Genomic DNA, 23,904 nt, shown 5'->3' on the forward strand with positions numbered 1-23,904 from the left:
GCCTGATCAAGGGAAAATGCTATGGAGTCATTTGCAATTCTTACTAACTGTAGCATCTCGACTGTTGGATCCTTAAAGCTCCAATATGTTGTCATGTATGCATCAGAACCGACGAGTGGAACAGTTGAGCTGATGTCACGAAGGCGCAACTAGCACTGCGTGCTCGCTCATTTTGTGTGACAAATCCACGTAAGTAGTATGTCACAGCATCGTCTACACCGCCTCTGAAATAGCTGTGTTCGATGTCATTCGCTCAAGAGAGCTTGAAGGACCAGAAATATTTACTAACAGCTGAGCCTCAATCTCATTTCTCAAACTAGCTCTGTTTGGGCGACGGACTGCTTGGGAAGTGTTCAATGCCTCTTTCACACGCGCTGCTATGCTGCACCTTGCTGGGCTAACTCTGCCGTGCGCACCCCCTCGCGGCGTGCAATGGAAAGGTGTTAGGCGGCACTCAGCAGTTTGAGAATTGGAAAGAATTTAAGAGCGTTGGTTCACGTAGCATTTGTCTTTTTTTTAACCCCCCTGCTTCTCATCAACACTGGCATTATAATCCAGAGCACACTGCGGCAGCAAATCAGTATTGTATGCTGGGGAAAACAAAACTAATGAACACAACATATGTCCAGTAGTACTCACAAGTTCATCTCAGCACTGAGCTTCGTGCTTGCATTTGTTTAATAAATAGCGACACCCCTCAATGGTTACAGCAATAAATACTTAAAATGTATGTAAGCAAAATACAATCAAATGCCACTACGTCGAAGCAATTGGGATCTCCAAAATCCTTTGTTGTACAGGTCATATTGCTGTAAAGACCACGCACTGTGAACATCGACATAATGCTGGCTACGCACATTCAATAAAAGAACCTTTATATTAACCTGAATTAAAAAGTATTGAAGTAAGTCGGCAATCTTGTTCAAGACACTTTTTCAAACAGAATGTGCAACTGCAGGTGATCTCAGATGGACTGAAGGTTCACGGCATGATTCGTGGCGAAACCCGGCTACCATATGAACAGCGGAGTCCGGACCCTCCTGTGCAGTCTGTTCGGCTGTTGACTAGTGCTCTAGGTGCGGCACATATCGTCGACGCCCAATTTCCCTCATTTTATAGGTAAATGTGGTTTTCCCTGTAGAGGCCATGGAGGAAGAAGTATTTTAGGGTGGGAATTAGTCCAGCCACAACAGCACGTGTGGGTGGGTGTCGTGATAGTGTCATGGTTTGGAGAGGAGGAAATGCAGTGTTTGTTGCAGAACAGCAGATGACTCTGCAGGTGTGTTCCCATTGTTTACATGTTCTATAAAACGACGCACAAAAATTGTGATATTGTCCCAGATTTCAATCAATCAGACATGACGGACATGGTAGTAGCAGTAATTGCTTAGTACGGCTGAACTTGCATGGCGTGCTGCTCCTGAAACGAGCTACCAGCAATATCCCCAACCGTCATAACAGCTGCTGGCCCCAAAAATTAACCCATTCGCTTCTGCAGCCAGCGATCCGCAGGCCGTGACAGCCAAGGCCACCGATCCACCAGCCGCTCAAAGAACCGCTGTTTTTGGCTATTTTTCATAGATGGCAGCACACTGCAGGCTGTTTTCTAGTTGTGGCTTTTGTACACTGCCAAGGACATCTGTTCACACTTTCAGTAGGGGTTGTTTGTAAAACATTGGAAAGCTTCCTGCTCACCGGACTATGCTCTGTTGTAGCCATTGCAATGAGTACCAGGCTCAAAAAAGCTTACAGGCTTCCGAGTGGGCTCATTTCTTTCAGCCAAACCACTAAAAATTGAAGCAGAACCATTCGTTGCAGAGTTCAAAAGTCAAAGAGGCATTCAAGTGCACAAAAAAGAAAAATTTACCGACGATTACGATACTCTCTAAAGTGAATTTTGAGTGCAGCTGTTCAGGTGCTTTGAATTTGCTATATATTGTGGCAAAGAATTTGATTCTGAATGACAGGGTTCTCTCTATGGCGACACTAGCCTCTGCTCGGGCAGCTCGTTAAGCAGCAGCGGCCGATGAAGCATTTCCACCAGGTTGCGTCACTCACTGTTCAGAACAGTGAGCATGAACACGTAAAGGCGTGGCTCATGCGGAGCCCATTTGCTAGCGGCGGCGACGCAGGTGAAGCGCATAGCGCAGTGGATCCGAAGCCCACTCCAGCACTTTGTTTCCGTATATGGTATCGGTGGATACGCTCCCCGCATGCCTGGTCGCCACTGGTGAAGCAAGTCTTGTCCTGGCACATCGCTTTCCTCTTCACCCTTTCACCATATCCTCCTCGTGCTGTTCGCTATCGCTGTCTTTCAACCCTTGCTATGCACCGTGTTCACTCTCATCCTTCGCTGTGCTCATTCGGTTACGCTGAGGGATGCAGACACTCAACGCAGGAACGAGCCCGTAAGAGCTGCGCTCTGCATTCAGCAAAGTGCGCTTCGTCTTTCTGCATGTTCTGAACTTATTTAAGCTCAATTTCTAGTTTTTTTTACTGCAAGGGATGCGGGAGCTTTTTGCAAACATAATTAATCAGGCATATTGTAAATGCAATGTCCTGTAGCAGATTTTACAGCAATTACAGTAATTTTACAGCAACGCAGACCACTCCACGAAGCAGGAAAATGTGCTGCGGAACATCAGGTGCGACGTTTATCAATAGGCTTAATGTATAAGAACGAATGAAATTTCGGACACCTTCACTGCACTGTTCAATAATTCGGACTTCACATGCACAACCGCGTCCCAATTTGGCCACCAACTCAAGCAGAAAGAGATTGTTCTAGCACAGCCAAGCAAGGCTTAGTCGGGTCGACCCGGTAGTCGCTGACCGCACTCAGACCACAAAACAAGCCATGTTAAGCAGCCAAGTTTTTAAGGCTGCATTTGCAGTTCGATTGTGCAAACGGGAGAGTTCCGAGTGTCCAACTTCGGACTTAATTGCTGCCCTCGACATGAGGCAGACATTAAGTAAGGGAAGCTCCACACAATGACAAATTCGCGATCATTCAGTATATGAACACGGTTGACCTCTAGGTTGGCAGGGGACAGATTCTGTGCATGCACAGACTACTTTTGTTTATCTGCAGGCAACAGCATGACAATGGTTGAAGTACAGACTAACCAGGTCTCTGGAAATCATATGCGAGTATAACGACTCATTGACAAGCTTTTTCTGGCCATTTCATCGTGAAATAAAGACTTATTTCCTGGCAAATCCGAGAATTCATTCTAATTATTCCTGACTTTTAGGCAGTCCCCACTGATTCCATGTTTTTGGTTGGCAACTGTATTTGGGAGAAATGACAACAAACACCGAACCCTGGCAGACTTGCTAAATCCAAAGCTGACCAGAGAAAAAAGTGCCTATGATGCTATTCTCACTACTACAGCCTTTTATCGTACATGTAACACCACCACTGGTGTGGATTCTTTAGCCGGTGCCTTGTGGCCCACTTTTAGCAGCAACCTAGAATTACGCTGACAATGGCATGAAGGATATGCACCATCCCTTTCAATGTACAGTGGAACCTCATTGATACGATTCTGCATAATACGTTTTTCGGGATGATACATTTTTCTTTTCCTAATAATATGATTTGGTTGGATAATACATTGGATAATAAAATTTTCGAATGATACGCTTTATTTTCCAGATTCCCGTGAAGATCGTTTTAACAACATTCCACTGTATTTGACCTTCGACAAGGTCTCCTAATCTTAGTGCCATCTGAAGGATGGCTCCATATCAGCCCAATTTATCATTTTGTTTGATTCTATTGAGACTGCACAACATTTCAAACTGTTGCTCCTTGGGCTGCCTCCCTTGGTTCATCTCTGGGCACCCCCATATTCTGCACTTCACTGTTGCAAACTGACTCTTGAAAGCATTAGGACAGTGGAACCTAAGGCTTCAAAACCACTATTGGAACTGAACCATAAATGAACTGCTCACCCTCGACAAACCAGAACTGAATCCTAACAAATTGGTTTGTGTGAACTAAATCTGAACTGCATAGTGAAACTTTCTTGCAAGAGAGTGACGAGCAGTTCAGTGCTAACAGTGGAACCATATTAGAGTTGTTTTGGCATACGGTTCAGCATAGCCTGGAGCAAAATAAAGGAACCAGTTCCGAAATATTGTCATTGTCGAAATGTTGCTTCTCACAAGCCAGCTGGCACAATTAAAAGCTGCAGAAACTACTTCTTATAGGAGACATTCAGTGCATATAATGTTGGATCCTCTTTCCCCATGCCACCTAAACAAGCTAGGCCAGAAGCCATGCAAAGCAGCATACCTTTGCAGCAAGCAGTAGCAGTTGGCACTGCAGTGACCGAGCTGCAGCATATTTGCATTACCATGTGAGCTAACGCATCACTTCATGTGTGCTAGCACCAGCTAACATTAGAATTAGAAACAAACTTGGCACAAAGATGACACGTCCATGTCTGTTTTACTGGCCACCCGATATCTACGGATCTGATTGGTCTCATACCACTTCCTACACATGCACAGACGGTACAAGACAGCTCGTGCGCATTAAAGCACAACATGAGTACGGAGATCTATTCCAGACAGATATGGCTGCTAGGGCTGGCTTGCATCGCTACTTGCCTGGAGCGACGTAGCAGCTATGAAGGATATGTGCACGAGAGGGCTGGACTATATACTCATGTTCGTGTGCTTCTCTGGCCGTGCTACGTGATTCAGAGCAGCTTTGTCCTGCACCAGCTCAACTGATGAATAGTAGCCAAATCCCGATTGCGCATTTTGAAGCTCTATCAGTAGCTCAATATGAAGCGATGTCTGCCAAGGCATCTAGCCAACATACCAGGATTTGGCGCGTGCTGGAGTTGTCTATTGTAGATGCAAAGTGCCATTCGTTGCGAGGCGTGGCAAGGCACAGGCTTGCCCCTGCCACGCCTTACACGCATTGTCAAGTGTACGTGTGGTCTCTGCTATAGCAGAATGGAAGAATTAAATTCCTCTTATGAACAATAAACATTGTTCCGTCCAAGCGCGTAAAAGGGACGTGCGGATCAAAAGGAGAAAGGAAGAGGAAAACGACTATGCAGCGGCCATTCCTGCTGTTCATAGCCTGCTGTTCCTGCTCTCGCATGCCTAAATAAACCCCATTTCCCCCATGCTTATAACAATATTAAGAAACTTGACTGCCATTTCCACACTAATGGTAGATCCTGTACAGACTGATGAGCAGCTGGCTGAATCCTTGAGCAAGTCCCAGATTTCAGAAATCCGAGTCTGCCAGTAGAAAACAAACTGCTACGTGCCGGGTGCACTGTGGAAGCGAACATAGTGCTCAGTAAACAACGATTCTTTATTGCCCAGGACTCGTACGTGCTGTTACCTTCCATTAATTTGGCCTTGATAGGACTGATTGAGTTGATACAATTGAAATAAGACAAAAAAAAAGTGTCCACACAAACCGCTGGTTCATATGACCTTACTTCCCAGCTTCTAATGTGTTCCCGAGCCTAACACACCCAACTATTATTTAGAAATAAGATGACAGCTGCAGTCAGGGGCTCCGGAAACGAAGGGGGTGGGGAAGCAGTGGGGGAGAGCTCCTGCACAAGTTCCATTGCAGGGAAGCTTGGGCAGTGCTTCCCTTGGGACTGGGGGTGCCCCACCCCCCAGTTCGAAGGGCTGACCTCCCTCTGATGTAGTAGATTAAGCCTTTGGTTTTACCAAGAAACAAAAAGTTCGGCTCATGCCCTCACACTCAAAATACATTTCTGGAGCCCCTGCCTGCAGTTTACCCTTCACAGAATGGAAATTTACACTTGATGTCTATTGTTCTCAATCTCTGCTTTTTATCACTAAGGGCTGCAAGATGTTGCCCTCCTTGCAGTCTGCAGCAATTGATAGTACTAAGTTTCTTGAACCACTCTGCTAACATCGCAAATGCTATGGAGGTACATGCCTAAACTATTTACTAGGTACTTTTCTCAGTTCATGCAATGCATGTAAGTATCTGGAATGCCGAAAACATGTGATGCGACTTGTCAATTCTAGCCTGCAAACTATCTTTCAAACGAGCTGTAATTAAGGACAAAGTACGGTGTGCTGCTGACCCCATTCTATGTGAACACTTGTTCTGCCACAACAGAAATGACACTGGCTTTGACAATGGGCTGTTGCTATTGCCCTGAATACGGTTTCACATCAGACTAATGCAGACAATTTCAGGACCAATTTTCTTGGGAAAAAAAAGGGCGTGCATTTGAATACAGTAGATGTAATTGATCCCTGTGAGCTGCTCTCTTCACTTTGAAATCAGCTGAAGACTGACCAGTGACCGGTGTTATTGGAGGCATATAACGTTTCTTCAGCACACGGGGCTATAGCCCCACCAAGACAGATGCTGTAGCAGTTAGGGTCACGATTGGGGTCACCACTGGGATCAGGCACACATGCTTACCAGTCAAGCTCAACTTATCCTGTGAAAGCCTATTTTGGGATAGAAAAATAATAGTTCTGGTCCCTAGAAATGCATGGGTGCTGGAAGGGACCTTCGGTGGAGATTAAATAAACTGATAATTCAGATTAACAGTGGAGCTGACAGAAGTCTAATGTATACATGCTAACACTTTTTAATAGGAGTGTGCAAATTTGAATACTTGAATACACAAATCAAATAGTGAATGTTAGAATAATCTGATTTGTGAATCAATCTACTACAGTCGAACCCACTTATAACTAATAGAGTGGTATATCTGGGATCATAACCACACTGAATGGCATTTACAATTTTCTGACCCTGCCTATTGAAACTGCTGTCCAGGTATAACAAACATTTTCAAAAGTTCTGTAGCTGTTCCAAGGAACACTTCAAACTATGTCGCTGTAAAAAGGAGGGCACAAGCGAAGTTCCAAAGCATGGAAGCCTGACCGCACTGGGTGTTGTAGCCATCGGCTCTCGCTAATTTTGATTGGTCTGGCACACTCGACCTGCCTCGAACTACGTGGAACTTAAGTGCAGACCACACGTACACTATGCCAGCCATGCTTCACAATGAATGGTTGTTAGCATCTATAAGGGCTGCACGCCATCGCATGCTCACTCCGGGCTGCTACTGGCTTGACGTGCTACGCACGTATTGAGCACTACAAAGTGTGTAATCCGGATTTGTTTACTATCCGTGCAGGACAAAGCTGGTCCGCACCACGTAGCACGGCAAGGGCACACCAGTCCTGCCGTACACTTACAGTTGCATGTAGTTATGAAGCGTAAATACCGCGGCCACCATGAGGTGTCGTGACGGCCTTCTTGCCGTAACACCGTAAGCGGGGCATCACCACTCAACCTACCCAACCGCCACCGGCACTCCTCCGTTCCATGTTGAGGGCGAATGGGAAAGGTACATACTGCACGCCAAGTATGTACTCATACTAGGTCTTTCTAGAAAAATGATTTCGGTAATATATTTCTGGGAGTTACCATACTCGTTTTAAGGCATTTTGAGGCTTTTACATGTGTCTAAACAAAATTTCCCGAATATTCCATAGTGAAAGAATGCCGCCTAATCAGATTTCGGGCAAGAATCGAATACTGATGTACATTCAGAGATTGATTGTGCTGGAATGAATAATCAGCGATTATATGTTTGAACCTATGATGAGTCATAAATAGCCACTGCCCTTGATCTGTAGATCAGATTTTCCATGATTACACTTGCGGCTATAGTGCTTATCTTCTGGGCACAAGTACACCTAGTGAAAAGTTAGTTCATGCAACTCAGTTTTGGTACTATCTGGTTCTTCACAATTACTACAATGCGACAATATAGTAGTCCCCAAGTAGCCAGTCTACACAGGCACGTCATGCGAGCCACCCACCTGCCAAAATGCCAGGCTGAGCAAAAAAGGAGGACGGTCGGTTGTCCTGCTTGCGCCCCAAGGGTATATTGTTGCTTTGCCGATTATCGTCGTGGCCACTGCTTGGGGGACCGTGTGCCACATCGACCTTAGGGCCCTTGGTTGTTGTCACCGGACCAGACAGCTCTGGAATCTCGTTTCCTTCCTGTGAAGCAAGACAAGCAGTGGGCAGGTGTTTAGCGCAAGAAAAATTTTAACCACTGGCAAGTATGCACGACTTTTACTGCAACGACAAAAAAGGAGTCTCCTGTAGAGTGCCACGAGAGAAAGTTCACAATGCACCGTCGCAGTGCACATGTACCACAATGATGCTAGCACAACAGTAGGTTTTGCAGTCATAATTTCACGATTACAAGCAACACAGTAAGCTTTCTTCAGGGAAAAAGTTAATTCTGGAGTCTCGTACATGTCAAAACCAGAATCCCATTATGAGGCACGCCGTAGTGGGGGGCTCTGGATAAATCTTGATCATAGGGGCTCTTTATTGGGCACCTAATTAAGCACACAAGCTTTCTGGCATTTCAGTCCCACTGAAATGCGGCCGCAACAGCCGGGATCGTGCCTGCAACCTCGAGCTCTGCAGGTCAACACCATACCCACAGGGCTACCGTGGCGGGTTCCGTGGATACCGTGGCGGGCTCAATGCCCTGCTGAATTAACAGAAATGCACTGGTTTTATGAAGACTGAATAAAGGTCTGCAATATGTTCACCTAAACAGACTGACGTAGTACATTCATGTCCATCTTGAAGGCAGTCTATAAACACACACCCCTTTCATTCCCATCTCCCCACAAGGAAAGCATGACATCTTGTATTTGCAAAAAACAGTGCAGCTTGTAGTTGGCACTCCATAATTGAAAGCACACACCATCTTAAATTACAGTTTGGAAGCATACAAAAAGATAATTCAATAGGATGCATTCATTCACCGATCTTGGGAATGAGTCGTAGTTCGCACGCTGTTCGTATTTCCTTGTATCAGTCATGCCAAACAGTTCGCTGTGAAATAGCAGTGGCGAGATGTTCAATAAGACTGCATCCTGTTCGAATAAAGACTATTGTATGTCCCGCATTTTGTTGCATATTGTATATGTATGTCTTTATGGGAAGGCAAACTGGGTAAGGAGAGCTACACATTGCCCAATGTTGCACACAACCAGCAACAGCACTTTGAAGTGCACATGGTTTCATTCACCTGCATGTTATCGCAAATGCCCGCACTAAAATTTCACGTGCTACGTGACAGCTACAGCTAGAGGAATGGCGAAAAAAATGTGTGGGAAGAAAAAAAGAAAAGAAAAGCATGTGTTCTTGCAATGACGTAACCAAAGTGAATTTCTGACACTGATTTCTAATGCAGCCGCCACATTAGAACTAGAACTGGTGCACTCCTACCATAAAGAAGAACAAGTCTAGTTTCTGTTAAACAAATACAGTCGAGTCGTGCTATAGTGAAACTCACGGGACACACAAAAAATTTCGTTGTGACGAAACTTATTTGATGCGAAATGGGTATGTATATATGTATGCCATACGGCAAAGCCACGAACGAAACCGAAACCATCGTCAAGGAAATCTTCGCGATGGCGTGGGGGCAAAGGTTAAGACGTACCAGTGCACTGAGGTGGTACTGGACATACCGAAGGCAGTCGTAAAGTGTCAACTTCACAAGAGAATGCATTTTGTGCCGCTGTTACAGCCTTTTTCGTACATTGCGGCCCACGCCCAACCCAACGCGTGTGCCTGGCCGATCGCAAAACACATCTTGTGGCACATGCACCGTCGCAATGAAGCGTTTTGGAATATCACAATTTCACTGCATATTTATGACAAAGTCGGCAAGCTTGGCAAGCTTGCGCTTACTAGAAGTTTTATTACCAGAAGTGTCAGCCTGGATTCCTTACGCTTCACTGCAAGCAATGGCGTTACGCGAGTCTCACAGTCCGTTAAAAGAGCCATCGCAATGTCAGTGTCATGGGTTCGGATAACTTTTCTGATGGGGTGAAAAGGATCCATTACTTTCAAAGCAGTCGACGGAGTCGGTGTGTCTAGTGGATTGTCATTTCCCCCAGATGACGAGACGTTAGCATCTTGTTGACAACAGCGGCTGCGGCTACCCCTTGAGAGTGCACAGTGACCTCAACACGAGCGTTTACGAATTATCTCCCACTGAAATGCAGCTGCCACAGCCAGCAATTTAATTTGTGACATCATGCTCAGTTGAACACAATAGCCACTGTAGCTAGGTAAAACGCAAGACGAGTTTCCTCAGGCTTAGCAACGCAAGGCCATAGCCACTACGCCATCATGGCAGGTATCATGAAGTTCATCAGAGCTGTGTGAAGGAGAGCAGCAGTGAACCCGACGAAAATATGTTTGCTCACACCAAAGTCGTGCAACCGCTAGTGTCACCTGCTAGGCTGTCAGGCTACTGCTGTCCCTGGTGCTTATAACACCGTTTTATACTTGGGCGGCAATGCAAGGGTGCCATTGTAGTAGTCGCACTCCATGCATTTTGCCGTGCAATTTCTTTAGATCTGCAATGCATTCTGCAGAAGAACTACTACGCATATTACACTTAAACTTCGATATAACGAAGTATAAAATTGGCACTTCACCTTGTTATGGTATTTAAATTTCATTATACATTGAAATTTGGCGTTTCATGCAAATAAGCACAGTTGCCGACAGATTTTTGAAGCATGGAATGGGCAGTAATAGTTCCCTGAATTATCGGGCAATCGTGGAAAACAAATTTCAATAAGAAAATTTTGAATTTTCTATGAAACCGAGTCGGCAACCAAAGGTATGGTTTAATGCCGTGTCGACAATATCTTCACATCGGCAGTACGAGGCAAAGCCTGCGAAAGCTTTCACGGCCACTGTCAAGGCCATCTTAGCTTGGCGCTCTCCGTAGATTATCTCCAAGGCAGGGCATGCAGGCCGCGCGAGCAATCAGCCCAGCTGACAACCGTGTGCAGCCATGGCCGGTCTAGGAGAGGAGACGTGCGCTCACCTGCCCCCTTTTATTTCCATCAAAAAGATAAAGTGAAGTGGTGTGATATCAGTGAGAATATTTACCCACAGCCTCCTTTAACATACAATGCTGGCCTACCCAACTGGTTAAAGTTTGCGTAGAATTAAACTGGCGAAATTTCAGAATGAAAATTACAAAAAGGACCAAATGTGAACGGTGGCTGTGCTTGGATTTCATTGCCATGGTGCAATATCAGCACTGCGCTGAAATGCCTGGACACTATTCACTGCATGCAGTGACGTGGCTGCTTACTGCCATAGACTCCAGCACATGCAATGTTAGCATGGTTAAGCCAGGGCACATGGAACAGTCTGAACTAGTGGACACAATTAGGTGCCACAAAGTCTGGCCATCGGCAAGTAGCAAACTTCAATGAGACCAAACTATTTTACGCAGCCAGGATGTACATGTGTTCCCCAGCATTGCCAGCATTTTCTTGGAAGTGTTCCATGTTCTGATAAATTAAGCTCACTGTCAGTTCACAAACCATTCCCCACACCGCTGTTTTGCCAACATGTTAAAAGGGCCCTGAAACACTTTGAACATAGCAAGAACATGTTGCCGATCTGTCAGAGGTTGCTGTGAATACGTGAGCCAAATATATTACTGCACTGCATGCAGCAGGCAATTTACAATCTCGTGTCAAAAACCGAGAAAAATCGCTTTCTCTCGCGTCGAATGCTGCTGGCCCACCAACGCTATTGGCCGATTTTGAAATCGCGAGAACGTTATCAGTAATACATAATTGCTTATTTTTAGTTAAATAAATGAAAAAGATATGTCTGCAATCTCAAAAAGACAGGAAAATCATTACATCTTTGTACTGCATGCAGCTGCGTCTGCTGCGTGTAGCCTCTGAGGTGGCAGCGGTGTGCTGCATAGCGTAGCCTACAACAGCTGCCACGGGGTGCCACAACGAGCCCTTATCTCACCATCATGAAACCGCCTTATAGCTCGCGCTTGAAAATGTTGCGTTGTTCCTGCATTGCAGCTATTGCATTTTTCTCATATTGTCTCGAAGTTAAAATGCGAGGCCTCGGCAAAATGGTGCTCTTAATAATGGCTAATACTCAGGGCGCGCGTTCCACCCTACGCACTTCGTTGTTCTCGTTCTAGTGGCCGTTGGCTGCAAGTGCCAGCCTATCTCGCGTCAATATATCAGTGCATGCGAGGTCTGTTCCTAACGATTTTGCTGCTGGATAGCCGCGCTTGATTTGCAGAAGTGCCCATTACCGAGGAAAATCGAGAGGCAGGTAACTTCTGCTTCATACAAGGCAGGTTCAAAAATAAACCGAACTTTTGAAATAGCGCGCCAACCTGCAGAGGGAGCGCGCTGCGGCTACTGAGCGCATGTAGCGGCAGGTTTAGACAACAAACTGCCATTTGCCGCGTTTCGCTTTGACCGTTAGTTGGCAAGCTACAGCCACAGAAGTGAGCACATGAACAAGCTGTTCTTCAGATTGGTGCCAAAGTGACAATGAAGGAATTGGAAGAACAGCACGTGCGCGCCTGCATGTGTGAAGTTCTGCTACAAACTTGGGAAAACTTTCACAGAGACATTTCAGTTGCTAAGCCAAGCATACGGGGAGGACTGTGCGAGTCGCACGCAGTGCTGCGATTGGTTCAAGCGCTTTGAAGACGGAAGAATGTCGGTCGGTGACGATCTCGAGCCTGGACAACCTTCCACATCCACAGAAGACCACGTTGAGAGAGTTCGAACTGCGATTCGTGGAAATCGTCGTTTGACTGTTCAAGTAGTCGCTGACGAAGTGGGTATCAGCGTAGGATCATGTCATGAAATTTTGAGTCACAAAGTTAGGATACGTCATGTCAGTGCAAAATTCGTGCCGTGCTTGTTGACTGATGAACAGAAGCAGACCCGTGTTGAAATCAGCCAGGAACTGCTCACTGCTGCCAATGATGAAAACTTTAAGAACATCATAACAGGCGATGAGACATGGGTTTATGGCTACGATATTGAAATGACAGTGCAGTCATCGCAGTGGGCGGCCAAAGGTTCTCCTCGTCAAAAAAAAAAAAAACACACGAGTCGGTAAAAAATGAAGGTGATGTTGGTTGTGTGACTGCAAAGGCATTGTCCATCAGGAACTTGTGACACATGGTCAGACGGTAAACAAAAAAGTTTACCAGGGAATCCTAGCACGTTTGAGAGATTCAGTGCGCAGTAAGAGGCCCGAATTGTGGGAAAATCAGGCTTGGATGTTGCGTCATGACAATGCCCAGCTCATGCGTCACTTCTTGTCCGCAGCTACTTATTGAAACACCACACTCCTGTTGTGCCCCACCTACCATATTCTCCGGACCTAGCCCCAGCAGACTTCTATTCCCCAAGCTGAAAACCACCTTGAAAGGATGTCATTTCCAAATCGTAGAGGAGAAACAAGACAATGCGAGAAGAGAGCTGCGTGCCATTCCAGAAAGTGCGTTCCAGGAGGCTTTTCAAAAAGGGAAGATGGGAAGAGTGCATTGCCAGTAGAGGGGACTACTTTGAAGGGGACAGCACTTAAGATGTTGTACCATAAGCAGTAAAGGTGTTATAGCACCTCGTATAACATTAATTTATAAAAGGCCTCGCTTTTAGGCAGCCTATGAACGAATGTCACCTCGATTCAGGCGAAGTAAACTTATTTGACCCGTCTAACCATCTTTAAATCATCTAGCAATAGTCTAGCATTTTTAAATTACGTGTGGTGCTGCAGTAATACATGTACTTCTCTCATTCCATGAACACAACACTCTGGCACACCATGACAATGACTGCAATGAAACAAGAGACCAGCACATCACCAGATGTGTGCAGATACTGGTAGCAGCTGTTTCTTAATTAAAAACTCCTCAACCAGACGTTCAAATGAGAAGAGCATTACATGCATGCATCGAATATGTAAATGAGCCTCTTCCACATAGACTTTACATATCACTGCTTAGAAGTGCGTAAATATTCAATGTTCAATTTAATATTTGGAGGTAATGTTTTTTTTTTACAAGTATTCATATTCGACTTTATTTGGATATTTCACAATATGAATGCCCCCAATAGTGATCACAGATTTCCTGCTGTTAATTTCCATGATTTAAACACAAAGCAGTGAGATCAGGGATTAGGAAAACAAGGAGATGGGTTGGGTATGGAGGAGTTTGACAAAGCCGTCACCTGCATGCATATGAACTCACCTCAGGACTGTGAGACGTGCCCTTCGGCTTGGCTTCGTATTTGGGAGGGTGTTTCGTGTCCGTGACCACCGTGACTTTGGGTGTGACAAACACTGCAAACAAGGGCGACACGAGCTCTGAAGCAAGGCAAGCTCAATCAAGCAAGAACAATGGCCAACTACGAGCAATGCCGCAGACAGTAATCCATCCAGATATCCTGCTGACAGCTGCTAGGAGAGCTGCCACTGAAGCCGGAGGCCCAACAAAGGGACCCATCCATCAAGGCAGGTGCCTCTTATGTCATACAGGCAAGTTTCTAATGAGGAGCTCGAGTTTCAACAACACTATAATGTCCTGCTGTTCGCTACAGCACACTGCATGAGTGCACAGGTATGGGGCAGCATCTGCTCGTGCAGTGAAGTATGTGCTGAAACATAACAGACATTAAAAGGAGTATTGATATGACATTTACGCTTGATTTCCTAGTCAAATAAGGGCCCAAACCATCTCAACCATATAAGTACTGGCAAGCTTTTGAATGCTATAAATTTTCAATAACAGCAGTTTCTACAAACCAGTATCCAAGCAGTGGTTGCATGATGACACGTTTGATCACTCTGTTAGTTCGATTACTGTGACTGCCACACGAGAATGCAGCCTGAAGAAACATGTCCAGCAATCTAGCCTTACTGCTTCACGATGCGAGCTAATTTTTCTGTGTCATGACATTGCAATAATGCCTTAACGCCTGCTCCGGCATTTAGAGACTAGCTTCTGTACCAAATATCCGATGATTTCCAGCTTTGATACTTGCTAAGTGTATAATACTTATGAGAAGAGTGCAGTAAAGCTTCTACAACATCAAGCAATGCATCAGCGCTCCTTTAAGTACTCCTTTATGCCAATGAAATTATGGACTACATAAGAAGGCTAGTTTAATAAGCAGGTTAGATTTAGTGCAGCCTCATTGAAAAATTTTACACTTGAAATAGAAATGGATGAACCACAGAAACCTTACATACAAAAACAGACTTTTTTATGCATAAAATGAACTGACATTACGCATGAATTAACACAGAACGCCAAGAAATATGCCCAGCAGCTGGACATGAACCTCAGAGACCTGGCGGTGGTGATGCAGTGCCGAAAATCTTGGCGGCAGCATTCTGGAATTTGTGTCATGTCCTCTAATCATGATCATGCACCCACTTCGTCCACTAAGGTAATATTTAAAGGTGTTCACAAGAAAACTAATACAATTTTGGCAAAGGCCGTCAATCGTCTGACCAGATATACAACTCATTTATAACCTATCTGGCTAAAGTGAAATTTCTTTGCAGCTGACTTGCGAGAAACTCCCCATACAGCAGTAGATTTTAGGAAGGCACATCCAGAAGGATATGCCAACAGTTCCCTTACAGCACATTGCACAGTGGTGGCAACTGCCGCAAGGGCCATCAGCTCTCATTAAAAAGAACAGGCAACTTGCTTCCTTTAATTGCCATGTGAAGATACACGCAGAATATCGAGGACAAGAGTAATATTCATGCAGTTAAACTCTGCATAACCACTTGCAGTGCTACACACCTGAGCTGGTCTTCCTCTAGCAGTTTATGCGCATCTATGCCTTGTGTATGGTTGGTCTGAGAGTTTCATAGAACTACTAGAGGGAACTGTGGCGTTGGTGCCTATAGGAGATGCAAGCAGAGCGGCTCGGCCAGCATGAGAATGATGGGTAGTAGATGGATTTGCCTTAACTTCATCCTTTTGGCTTTGAGCGGCTTCATGACTTTACAAACTCATCATTTTCAGGAAAGTACAGCGTTATGAATTAAATGAACATTAATAAAATTGTCCGACAGCAGGGTTAGAACACAGGACCTGCTAGCACGGAAGTCAGATATTGAAACCATTACATCACGGATGCACGGACATGCGGAACTGCTGCAAGTTGTAGCAATTATGCCCCCGTGTTCGCAGTCTTATTCTGCATTTCCAAAAAGAATAGATTGCTTTTGAAACCGAGGCCAATGATGGCAGATACAGTGCAATAAAGAAAACCACCAGAACGTGTCAAGTCACAAGCACGAAGATCAGACAAATCCATCTACTAACCATTAATCCCCTTGGTGGCTCAATGATTGCAGAGCCAGAGTGAGTTCCCTCTAGTTATTACTGTAGTAAACTATGGTTGGTCCGAACCAAGCTAGTGCCCTCTAGTATCACACACAGTTACAGGGCCACGTGCAGTATCACCTGAGTGAAAGCTGCTACAATGGCAGTTTTCTCAAGTCCCAATAAGAATTCTAATGCCAGCTCTGAAGACATCATGCCTCGAAATGTTTCATATGTCCAACTACAATTTATGAAAGCAAGTGCCATATTTTGACCACACTCACCTGGACCTACTGTCCCCGAGCCCATTTCCTCCTCGGATAGGTGTTCGTCCCCAGAGCCCTCAGCATCTTCATCGTCTCCTATCCCAGAGGACGAGTCCGTGTCTTCAAAATCTGCACTGCCTTCCACAGCCTGGTCACTCTGCATAATGGATGGCAAAAGTTTGATTGCACCAAGTGCCACAAATTTTTAACAGCACATAAGTATCTACCTCTCTGCGTAACAAAGAAAATTTTAGCAACCAAGTGCTAACGTACCAGCCTTATGACTGAAGTCGCAAGCAGACTAAGCTCAGTTCAATGTAAATAAGCAGTAAATGATCAGCAAATGCAATGCGGTACACTTCATATATAACTTGCCGCATGTCTAGCACATAAAATTTTAGCAATGAAAGAGTGAGTCAAGAGCGATATGTTAGGAATGAGCCCAACTGATGAGTTCAAAAGCTATAAAATTGCAACAGAAATGACATCCCAAGTTTACTTTTACCACTGGATGGCCCCTTGGAAAACGAAATCTTAAATGTTACCTGCCATGAAGAACTTTTTTTAATGCAGACAGACTTGGTGGTCATACTGCCAATACAATTGGGGAGGCAGGCACAAATTGCTTAGTTTCCCAAACTAGCGACATTTCACACTAGTTGTTAAATTAAGTTGAATGTTTAGCTGTTAATCGAACTTTTAACTTTACTATATTGAACTACTTTGCTTTAAAAGTTATTTAAAATATTTAAAATGTGTGTACATTCCATAAGCGAGCACTCAAAGCATTGGACAAAATATGTGCGCGACACTTCGAGAAGCAGCTTATTTTGATAGTTACTTCAGCAAAGACAAAGGTGATGTCCTACTAGATGTAAAGAAAGTGCCTCGACTTCGAAGCGGAGCAGTTCCTTCAATTTGTTTAGGGAAGCCTGGCGTAGCTCAATGATGCTGAATGCCAGGAGGAACCAGAAGACGCCAATGCGGAAGGACGGGAGGAGCTAAATTTAAATTTCTCTTCAACTAAACACAGTGCAGGTGCCTTTCCTTGCCCAGAGACATGCCGTAATGTAGAGAGAGAGAGAAAGGGAAAGAAAGCCAAGGAGGTTAGCCAGTGTAAATACCGGCTGGCTACCCTGTAAATTCTCAGTCTTGCCTTCGAGATGATTCCCCCAGTTATGCAGACACATAATCAGAGCTTCTCTTGTGAAATAATAAGCAGGAAACACTGGCAGGAATTCCCAATTATTATGTTTATAGAGAATGGCGATTCTGCTCGCAAGAGAACCAGACGACACGAAAAGCACCTCGAGAAGCAAAGAAGCAAGCGAAGCATCTTAGCACTTGATGCGTGCTCAGATAAAAAGAGCGATAAACGTCAGCTTTTGCGTAAAAACTTCTTTTCGCTGTCGTCTTTCATTGCTTGAGACCACCCGAACTGCCGTTATATCGCCTTACCATTTGCTATAGTTTTTCTTTCCATCTTTGTTTATTTTCTGTTCCTGTGCCTTGGTGGTCATACTGCCAATACAATTGGGGAGGCAGGCACAAATGCTTAGTTTCCCAAACTAGCGACATTTCACACTAGTTGTTGAATTAAGTTAAATGTTTAGCTGTTAATTGAACTTTTAACTTTACTATATTGAACTACTTTGCTATTTAAAAGTTATTTGAAGACTTAACTTTTTCTTTAAATATTTAAAATGTGTGTACATTCCAGCATATCTGCACGTGAATATGAATTCACTGTGCCAAGCAGAAATGCATGCACATACAAAATGCCATTGGGTCTACATGGCCTGAAGAACTGGTACAAGTGCACACAGCATCTCCATAAACACAGCTGCTAATATGGCAGGAAGTTAAACCCCTCTGCATTTATCACACTGTGCATTCCATAGCTGCTGATTGCCATGCGTGAGCTTCAGTACTCGAAACATGGCAGCATAGCTGTATACCAGAATATCGGAGGACTTATCCAACAGTAGCAAAGTTACTGGCGGCAAAATAGTGCAAGTGATCAACATCGTCTCAAGCTAGAAGTGTTCTTGTGTAGCACGGCTCTTTCCTTTGGTAAAGAAAATGTACAAAAACACCTCCAGGGCAAATGTTACAGCCAGCACATTTACACCACCCACAATACCCACCGCAACAATAGAGCTCACGATGAATATTGGTTGAAGCGGTATATGAAGGTGTCATAAGAGCTACCTACACATGCCTGTACACATCAGCACTAGTTTGCCTCTTCTTATGCTAGAACCAATAAGGGGGACTCCAGGCAGCTAGTTCTCAAGGAGAATGGGAAGCAGCCTAGTGGCCAACGGTAACAGCAACAGCATCAACTCTTGTTAGAGCTAAGTGAATGCAATGCGCAGGCAGCACCTGCAGCAAACTGCTCTACAAAAGAAAAAACAGCAATAATAACTTCGTTTCAATTAGAGCACTGCACGGGCTCGGGCTTACCCGAAAGCCCGCGCCCGGCCCATGGGCCGGGCCGGGTAGAACAGTTTTTTCACGGGCTCGGGCCGGGCTCGGGCACGGCGTGTGCTTTTTGACCTCGGGCCCGGGCCGGGCTCGGGTTTTTTGACGCGGGCCCGGGCCGGGCTCAGGCTTTCTGGTGGTGTGCATGTAACGTGCAGCGAGTTATTCTCGGGCGTCTTAACTCTGAAAAACATCATTTTTCGGTCTCGGGCCGGGTTCGGGCCGGTTTCGAGTCGGGCTCGGGCCTAAGGTAAAGGGGTGGCGGGCCGGGCCCCCGGGCGGGTAACGTAGATTTCCGGGCCCAGGCCGGGCCCGGGTCTCGCCATAAACGTTTTGATCGGGCTCGGGCGGGCCACCCAACGTAAGAACGGGCCCGGGCTGAAAAAAATCGGCCCGTGCAGTGCTCTAGTTTCAATACATCACATTCAAATCAAACCGCTGAAGTTGAGAACTTGGCATTTGCTATCGTCAACTAACATGCAGGACATTGCAGCTTCCTGTTACGTCTGCTGCAAAGACAAATGATACATTCTAGGCATTTTACCAGTGCAGCTAAAGAGACACAGACAAGACAGGCAATGCGGGACTTGTATTGCTCGTCCTTTGTCTTTTTAGCGGCAGTAGCAAAGTGTCCAAGGTCAAGCCACCAACTAGCCTGTCATTCTGCCTTAACAGTTACGGCGCTCTAAACTACCCTATCACATAACAGATTTCCTGCTGCCCTATAAGCGCTGTTTGTGGACTGACGAAGGCAGCTGTCGAGAAAGCATGAAAAGCAGTTTTATCGCAATTTATACCATCCTCATTGGGGATGCAATTTAAGTTTGGAAGCTATCTGGAAACCTTCACAGCTATTAATGCAAAGCTTCCTGATAGAGCTCCCCATGTTTGCTCCCCTGCAACATACTTAGTTCATGCTGTGAACCATGCATACCTTTGCAGCCAAGGTCAACCCACCAACTAGCCTGCCATTCTGGTTTAACAGTTATGGCGCAACTCATGTTAATCATAAAGGTTGTCTGACAATTGGAGATCACAGGGAGAGGCCTTCATCCTACAGTGAACATAAATATAGGCTGACGATGATGAAGTCTGATTGACTAGGATGTAAAGCATAACCTGCATAGTACATATGTAATGGTTATAAATCCCTTTACTTTCCCAGCCTTAGTTCTTTCCCCAATATGAAAATATTAAATACAAAATATTAAATAACAATACTATAAAATATAAAGAACTCGGTTGTATTTCGTTTGCACAAATAGGAATGGTTCACAGTGGCAGCTTTTCTTCTCCATGTTTCATCACGACATCTTAGATAAATCCATCTCGTCAGACGGGACAAGAACTTGGGGCTATATGTTATTTTGCTGTCATATCTGCTACAGCAAGTGGAAAAACCCAGAGATAACGGAGGCACAGCAGCATGCAAGCAAATGGCGAACTGCAAGAATATTTTCTATAAAATGATTCTATAGGCAATGTGCCATTGCAACATCCAGGTTATAAGACACTCTAGTGGAACCCTCCAGACTAATATTGACCACCTGGATGAGCACTTTGCATTCTAGCCTCATTACAATGCAGCTGTCATGGCCAGGAATTGAATCCATCACCTTCTCCTCTGCAGTAGAATTTCGTAGCCAAAGTGCCATACTGAACACTGTGCCTAGATTAATGCACTGAATGCAGCAATACAGCACTTACATTGCAATGCACACAGGTTTGGGTAAAAGCATGTAAGGTTCAGCCAGGGCTAGCTGGTGCAAAATTCGGTATTACTGAGCTTCAAGAGCACACAAAAAACGAAAGGTTGTGGCAATGAGTGTCTCCTATGCGTTGTGATTTATCCTTTAGGTGTAGTTATGAACAATTCTTAAGAGGCAGGGCAGCACGCTGACTTTTTTTTTCACACTGTGTGGTTATTACAAACCATAAAAAGCATATTAATAAAAAGCAGTTTGGATGCGACCTTAAAACCCAACATCCACTGAAATAGTGACACTGCCCCCAAACAACCACAAAATTTTACTGGAATGCTGTACCTTTGTAAATGGCAGTTGCATTACAATCCCAACACACTTCCCAGAATGGAAGTATTCTGATCATTTCAGTGCAATGATGTGCAGATATGCTTTCAGTGTTTCAAATGGCGCAGACATTCAATATAATTTTAGCAAGATTTTATCTAAACAACAAGTTGTCATTTTCTCATTTAGCTGCTATGAATAACTGGTTGTGTGTATATGACTAACATCAGTCACCAACTCAAATGTGTCTGCGTCTATCTGCTGCAATCAGGGTGTTCCGAATTCTGAGTAAAATGCTGCTAATCTCATTTATGAAAAGCGTCTCATATGCACTGCTTTTGTAAAAGCTTCATTAAATTGAAAAACCTCCCAAAACTCCTGGTCCGAGATTTGAAGCAGATACCCTTTAACAGTGGGGTCCTCTAAGTTTGTGAAAAGTTCTTGAACATTTGAAATATTTCGCTGGCAGAAGACAACTGGGGATTTCGGCTGACCATATGTGTGGTTCATTGGGGGATGTGTGGGAAGGTACAACATCCAAAATGCACAAACCACGTTAAGAGGAACAAGGGTGTTAGGAGGTAATACCTGGGGATCATCAATGAAGAACATGCCGTTATCGCCATGCTTTTCTGTTGTGCTTTGCACCTGCAAACAAACAAGGTAAAGAAAATTTTAGACAAGTGTACATATGCGCACAAACGTATCATATGCAACCCTAATGAAAGCTGATGAGATTTTCCCTGTTTCAATTAAACGTGGCAAATCTTTCGCTAAACACCCACAAAATTGATCACAAGTGAAGCACACAGCAAAGCTTCTACACACTCAATAGATACTGCTGCACTCAATGCAAGCTGAAACAGGAGGCCCAGGGTAAGGCGTTCGAGATTGCACGGCAGTACCACCACGCAAGAAACTGAACACTTGCTATTTCTAGTACTTAGTTCAATTTTTAGTTACTAATTATGTCAGTTCCGCCATGCAGTTACGGAAGCCACCATGTTGCAAATGATTACACACACGCACACACGCACAATGGTTTACTGTGCGGCGACTTCGAGCACTTTATGGCTGTGGTTCTGTAAGCACCACAGCACATGCATGAATGCTGCACACACAAGAAACCCCCGGTTTCTTTATTACTTTTTTTTTTTAATGCTGCTTAACTAGCCTAGATTAAAAGAAGCCCGCGCGCCTCTTTCCAGCCTTTCGGCCCGCACAATGTTAGCCACGTGCATTGTAAATTGTTCACACACGCGTTATGCTCAAACAAAATGGGCGCCTAATACTAGGGGCTTATGTGGTTCTGTTGCACGATTACGCGTAGAAGGAGAAGAATTAGGAAGTGCGCTATTCGAAAGCTGCGAGGCGAGCAACCGGCGAGCGCTTCTCATTAACTTTGCCGGAGAGACGGTGCCGGTTAAATAAAGGACGGTGGTCGTCGGGTTCCACCGTAGAAGCAGCTCGCAGGAGAGCTCCAAGCGCACAATAATAAAATAAATACAAGGACAGCCCGCGTTCGTAATTCTTATCGCGAAGCAGAAGCTGTACGTGCTCTTTACCGACAATGTACGTTTTCAAATGTAAGTAACGACATATGCCTCCGGTACAAAGGAATAACATAAATGTAAAACTTGATTTCAAACATCGTCCGTACATATGAGGCAAGAATGTATCCGTTCAAGTGAAATTAAACGCCACCCCGGCCTGTTTTCACAGCCTCGAGTTCAGAGGGCCGCTAATTGATGTTCACGAAGTTCAAGTATAGGTCGGAACACACTAATAGAAGCCGACGCAACGACCGTGATTGAGAGTCGAGTGGTAGGCATCGCGCAAGAGATACACTTTGAACGTTCGTAAATAGGAAGAGGCGACGTGAAACTAACGATGCACATCTCGCCGATTCATCTCACCCGCTGGAAGTTACTGACGAGCGGATGTGCGATGGGCCAAGAGCCAAACTTCCCCCCTAAACAGGCGGAAAAGACAACTACGCGAAATACGCCATTTGTGCAAGCTGGAACGCCGCGGAAACGACGGTAAGAATGAATGAGAAAAAAAAAAACGGAAACGGCAAGAACATGGTGACGTAAGATGTACAAGGGTGCAGGAGAACCACGAGAACAGAAGGAAGGAAGAAACCGGAAGTGAAAGCGGCAACGAACAACCGCGCGAAATAAGGGCGAGTAGGAGGGACCGCCAGGGTAAAAGTCCGCGAGCCAGGGAAGATGGAGGGAACGAAAAAAAAACATTAAAGAGAATTGCAGGAAGCATCAGAAGTGCGGCATGGATGCAGGGGGAACAAAGAACGGCGAGGGTACTGGAGTGGGGTTCGAAAAAAAAAAAAAAGAAGAAGAAGAAGCGGAGGAGGCGCAGGCAGGCCCGTCCGATGCCCCCAGCAAACTGCACTCTCCTCCCAAAGCCGCTGGGTAAGCGCCCCGTCAGTCGAGGAGAAAGCCCGCGGGTATTGCCCCCATCTCATCGTCCTGCCCTCCCCTCCCTCACACTCTTTCACACCGGGGGCCCGTGTCCGCGCTTCGCAATCGAGCCACTTCCTGCCCCCAAGACTGCTTGCTGCTGGCCCCTGCGCCGAACCTATACGAGGAGGAGGCGACAACGACACCCACAACAACGCTGGCTTCTGCCCAGACAGCTCCCGGTCCTCACCCCGCTAGCTGACGTGCGCCGAGGTGGCCGACACAACAGGGAGGACGAGGACGAAGAGGAAAAGTGCCAAGCTGTTGTCCCCCGCCGTCAGCATTGTGAGCGCCACCCGTAAAGTTGCGCTCCAGAAGAACAAAACGAAAAAGGCATCGACCGTAGCAGAGCTCATCGGACCCACCCCCGCACAAGAAGCCCAACCATTATCAAGCACACCAAATGCCCGGCTCT

At 45.3% G+C, this 23,904-nt stretch overlaps 1 protein-coding gene across 1 annotated transcript in view; it reads right to left on the reverse strand.

Annotated features, from left to right (window-relative positions):
* The window catches only part of LOC119450595 (syndecan-like), a 111,574-nt gene that overhangs the window by 1,440 nt on the left and 86,230 nt on the right, over positions 1–23,904 (reverse strand). Inside the window, 4 exon segments of the mRNA XM_037714105.2 lie at positions 7,864–8,047; positions 14,136–14,227; positions 16,514–16,652; positions 21,598–21,657. Coding sequence (XP_037570033.1) covers positions 7,864–8,047; positions 14,136–14,227; positions 16,514–16,652; positions 21,598–21,657 — 475 coding nt within the window.

The sequence above is a fragment of the Dermacentor silvarum genome, chromosome 4 (assembly GCF_013339745.2).
Source record: "Dermacentor silvarum isolate Dsil-2018 chromosome 4, BIME_Dsil_1.4, whole genome shotgun sequence".
Classification (NCBI taxonomy): domain Eukaryota; kingdom Metazoa; phylum Arthropoda; class Arachnida; order Ixodida; family Ixodidae; genus Dermacentor; species Dermacentor silvarum.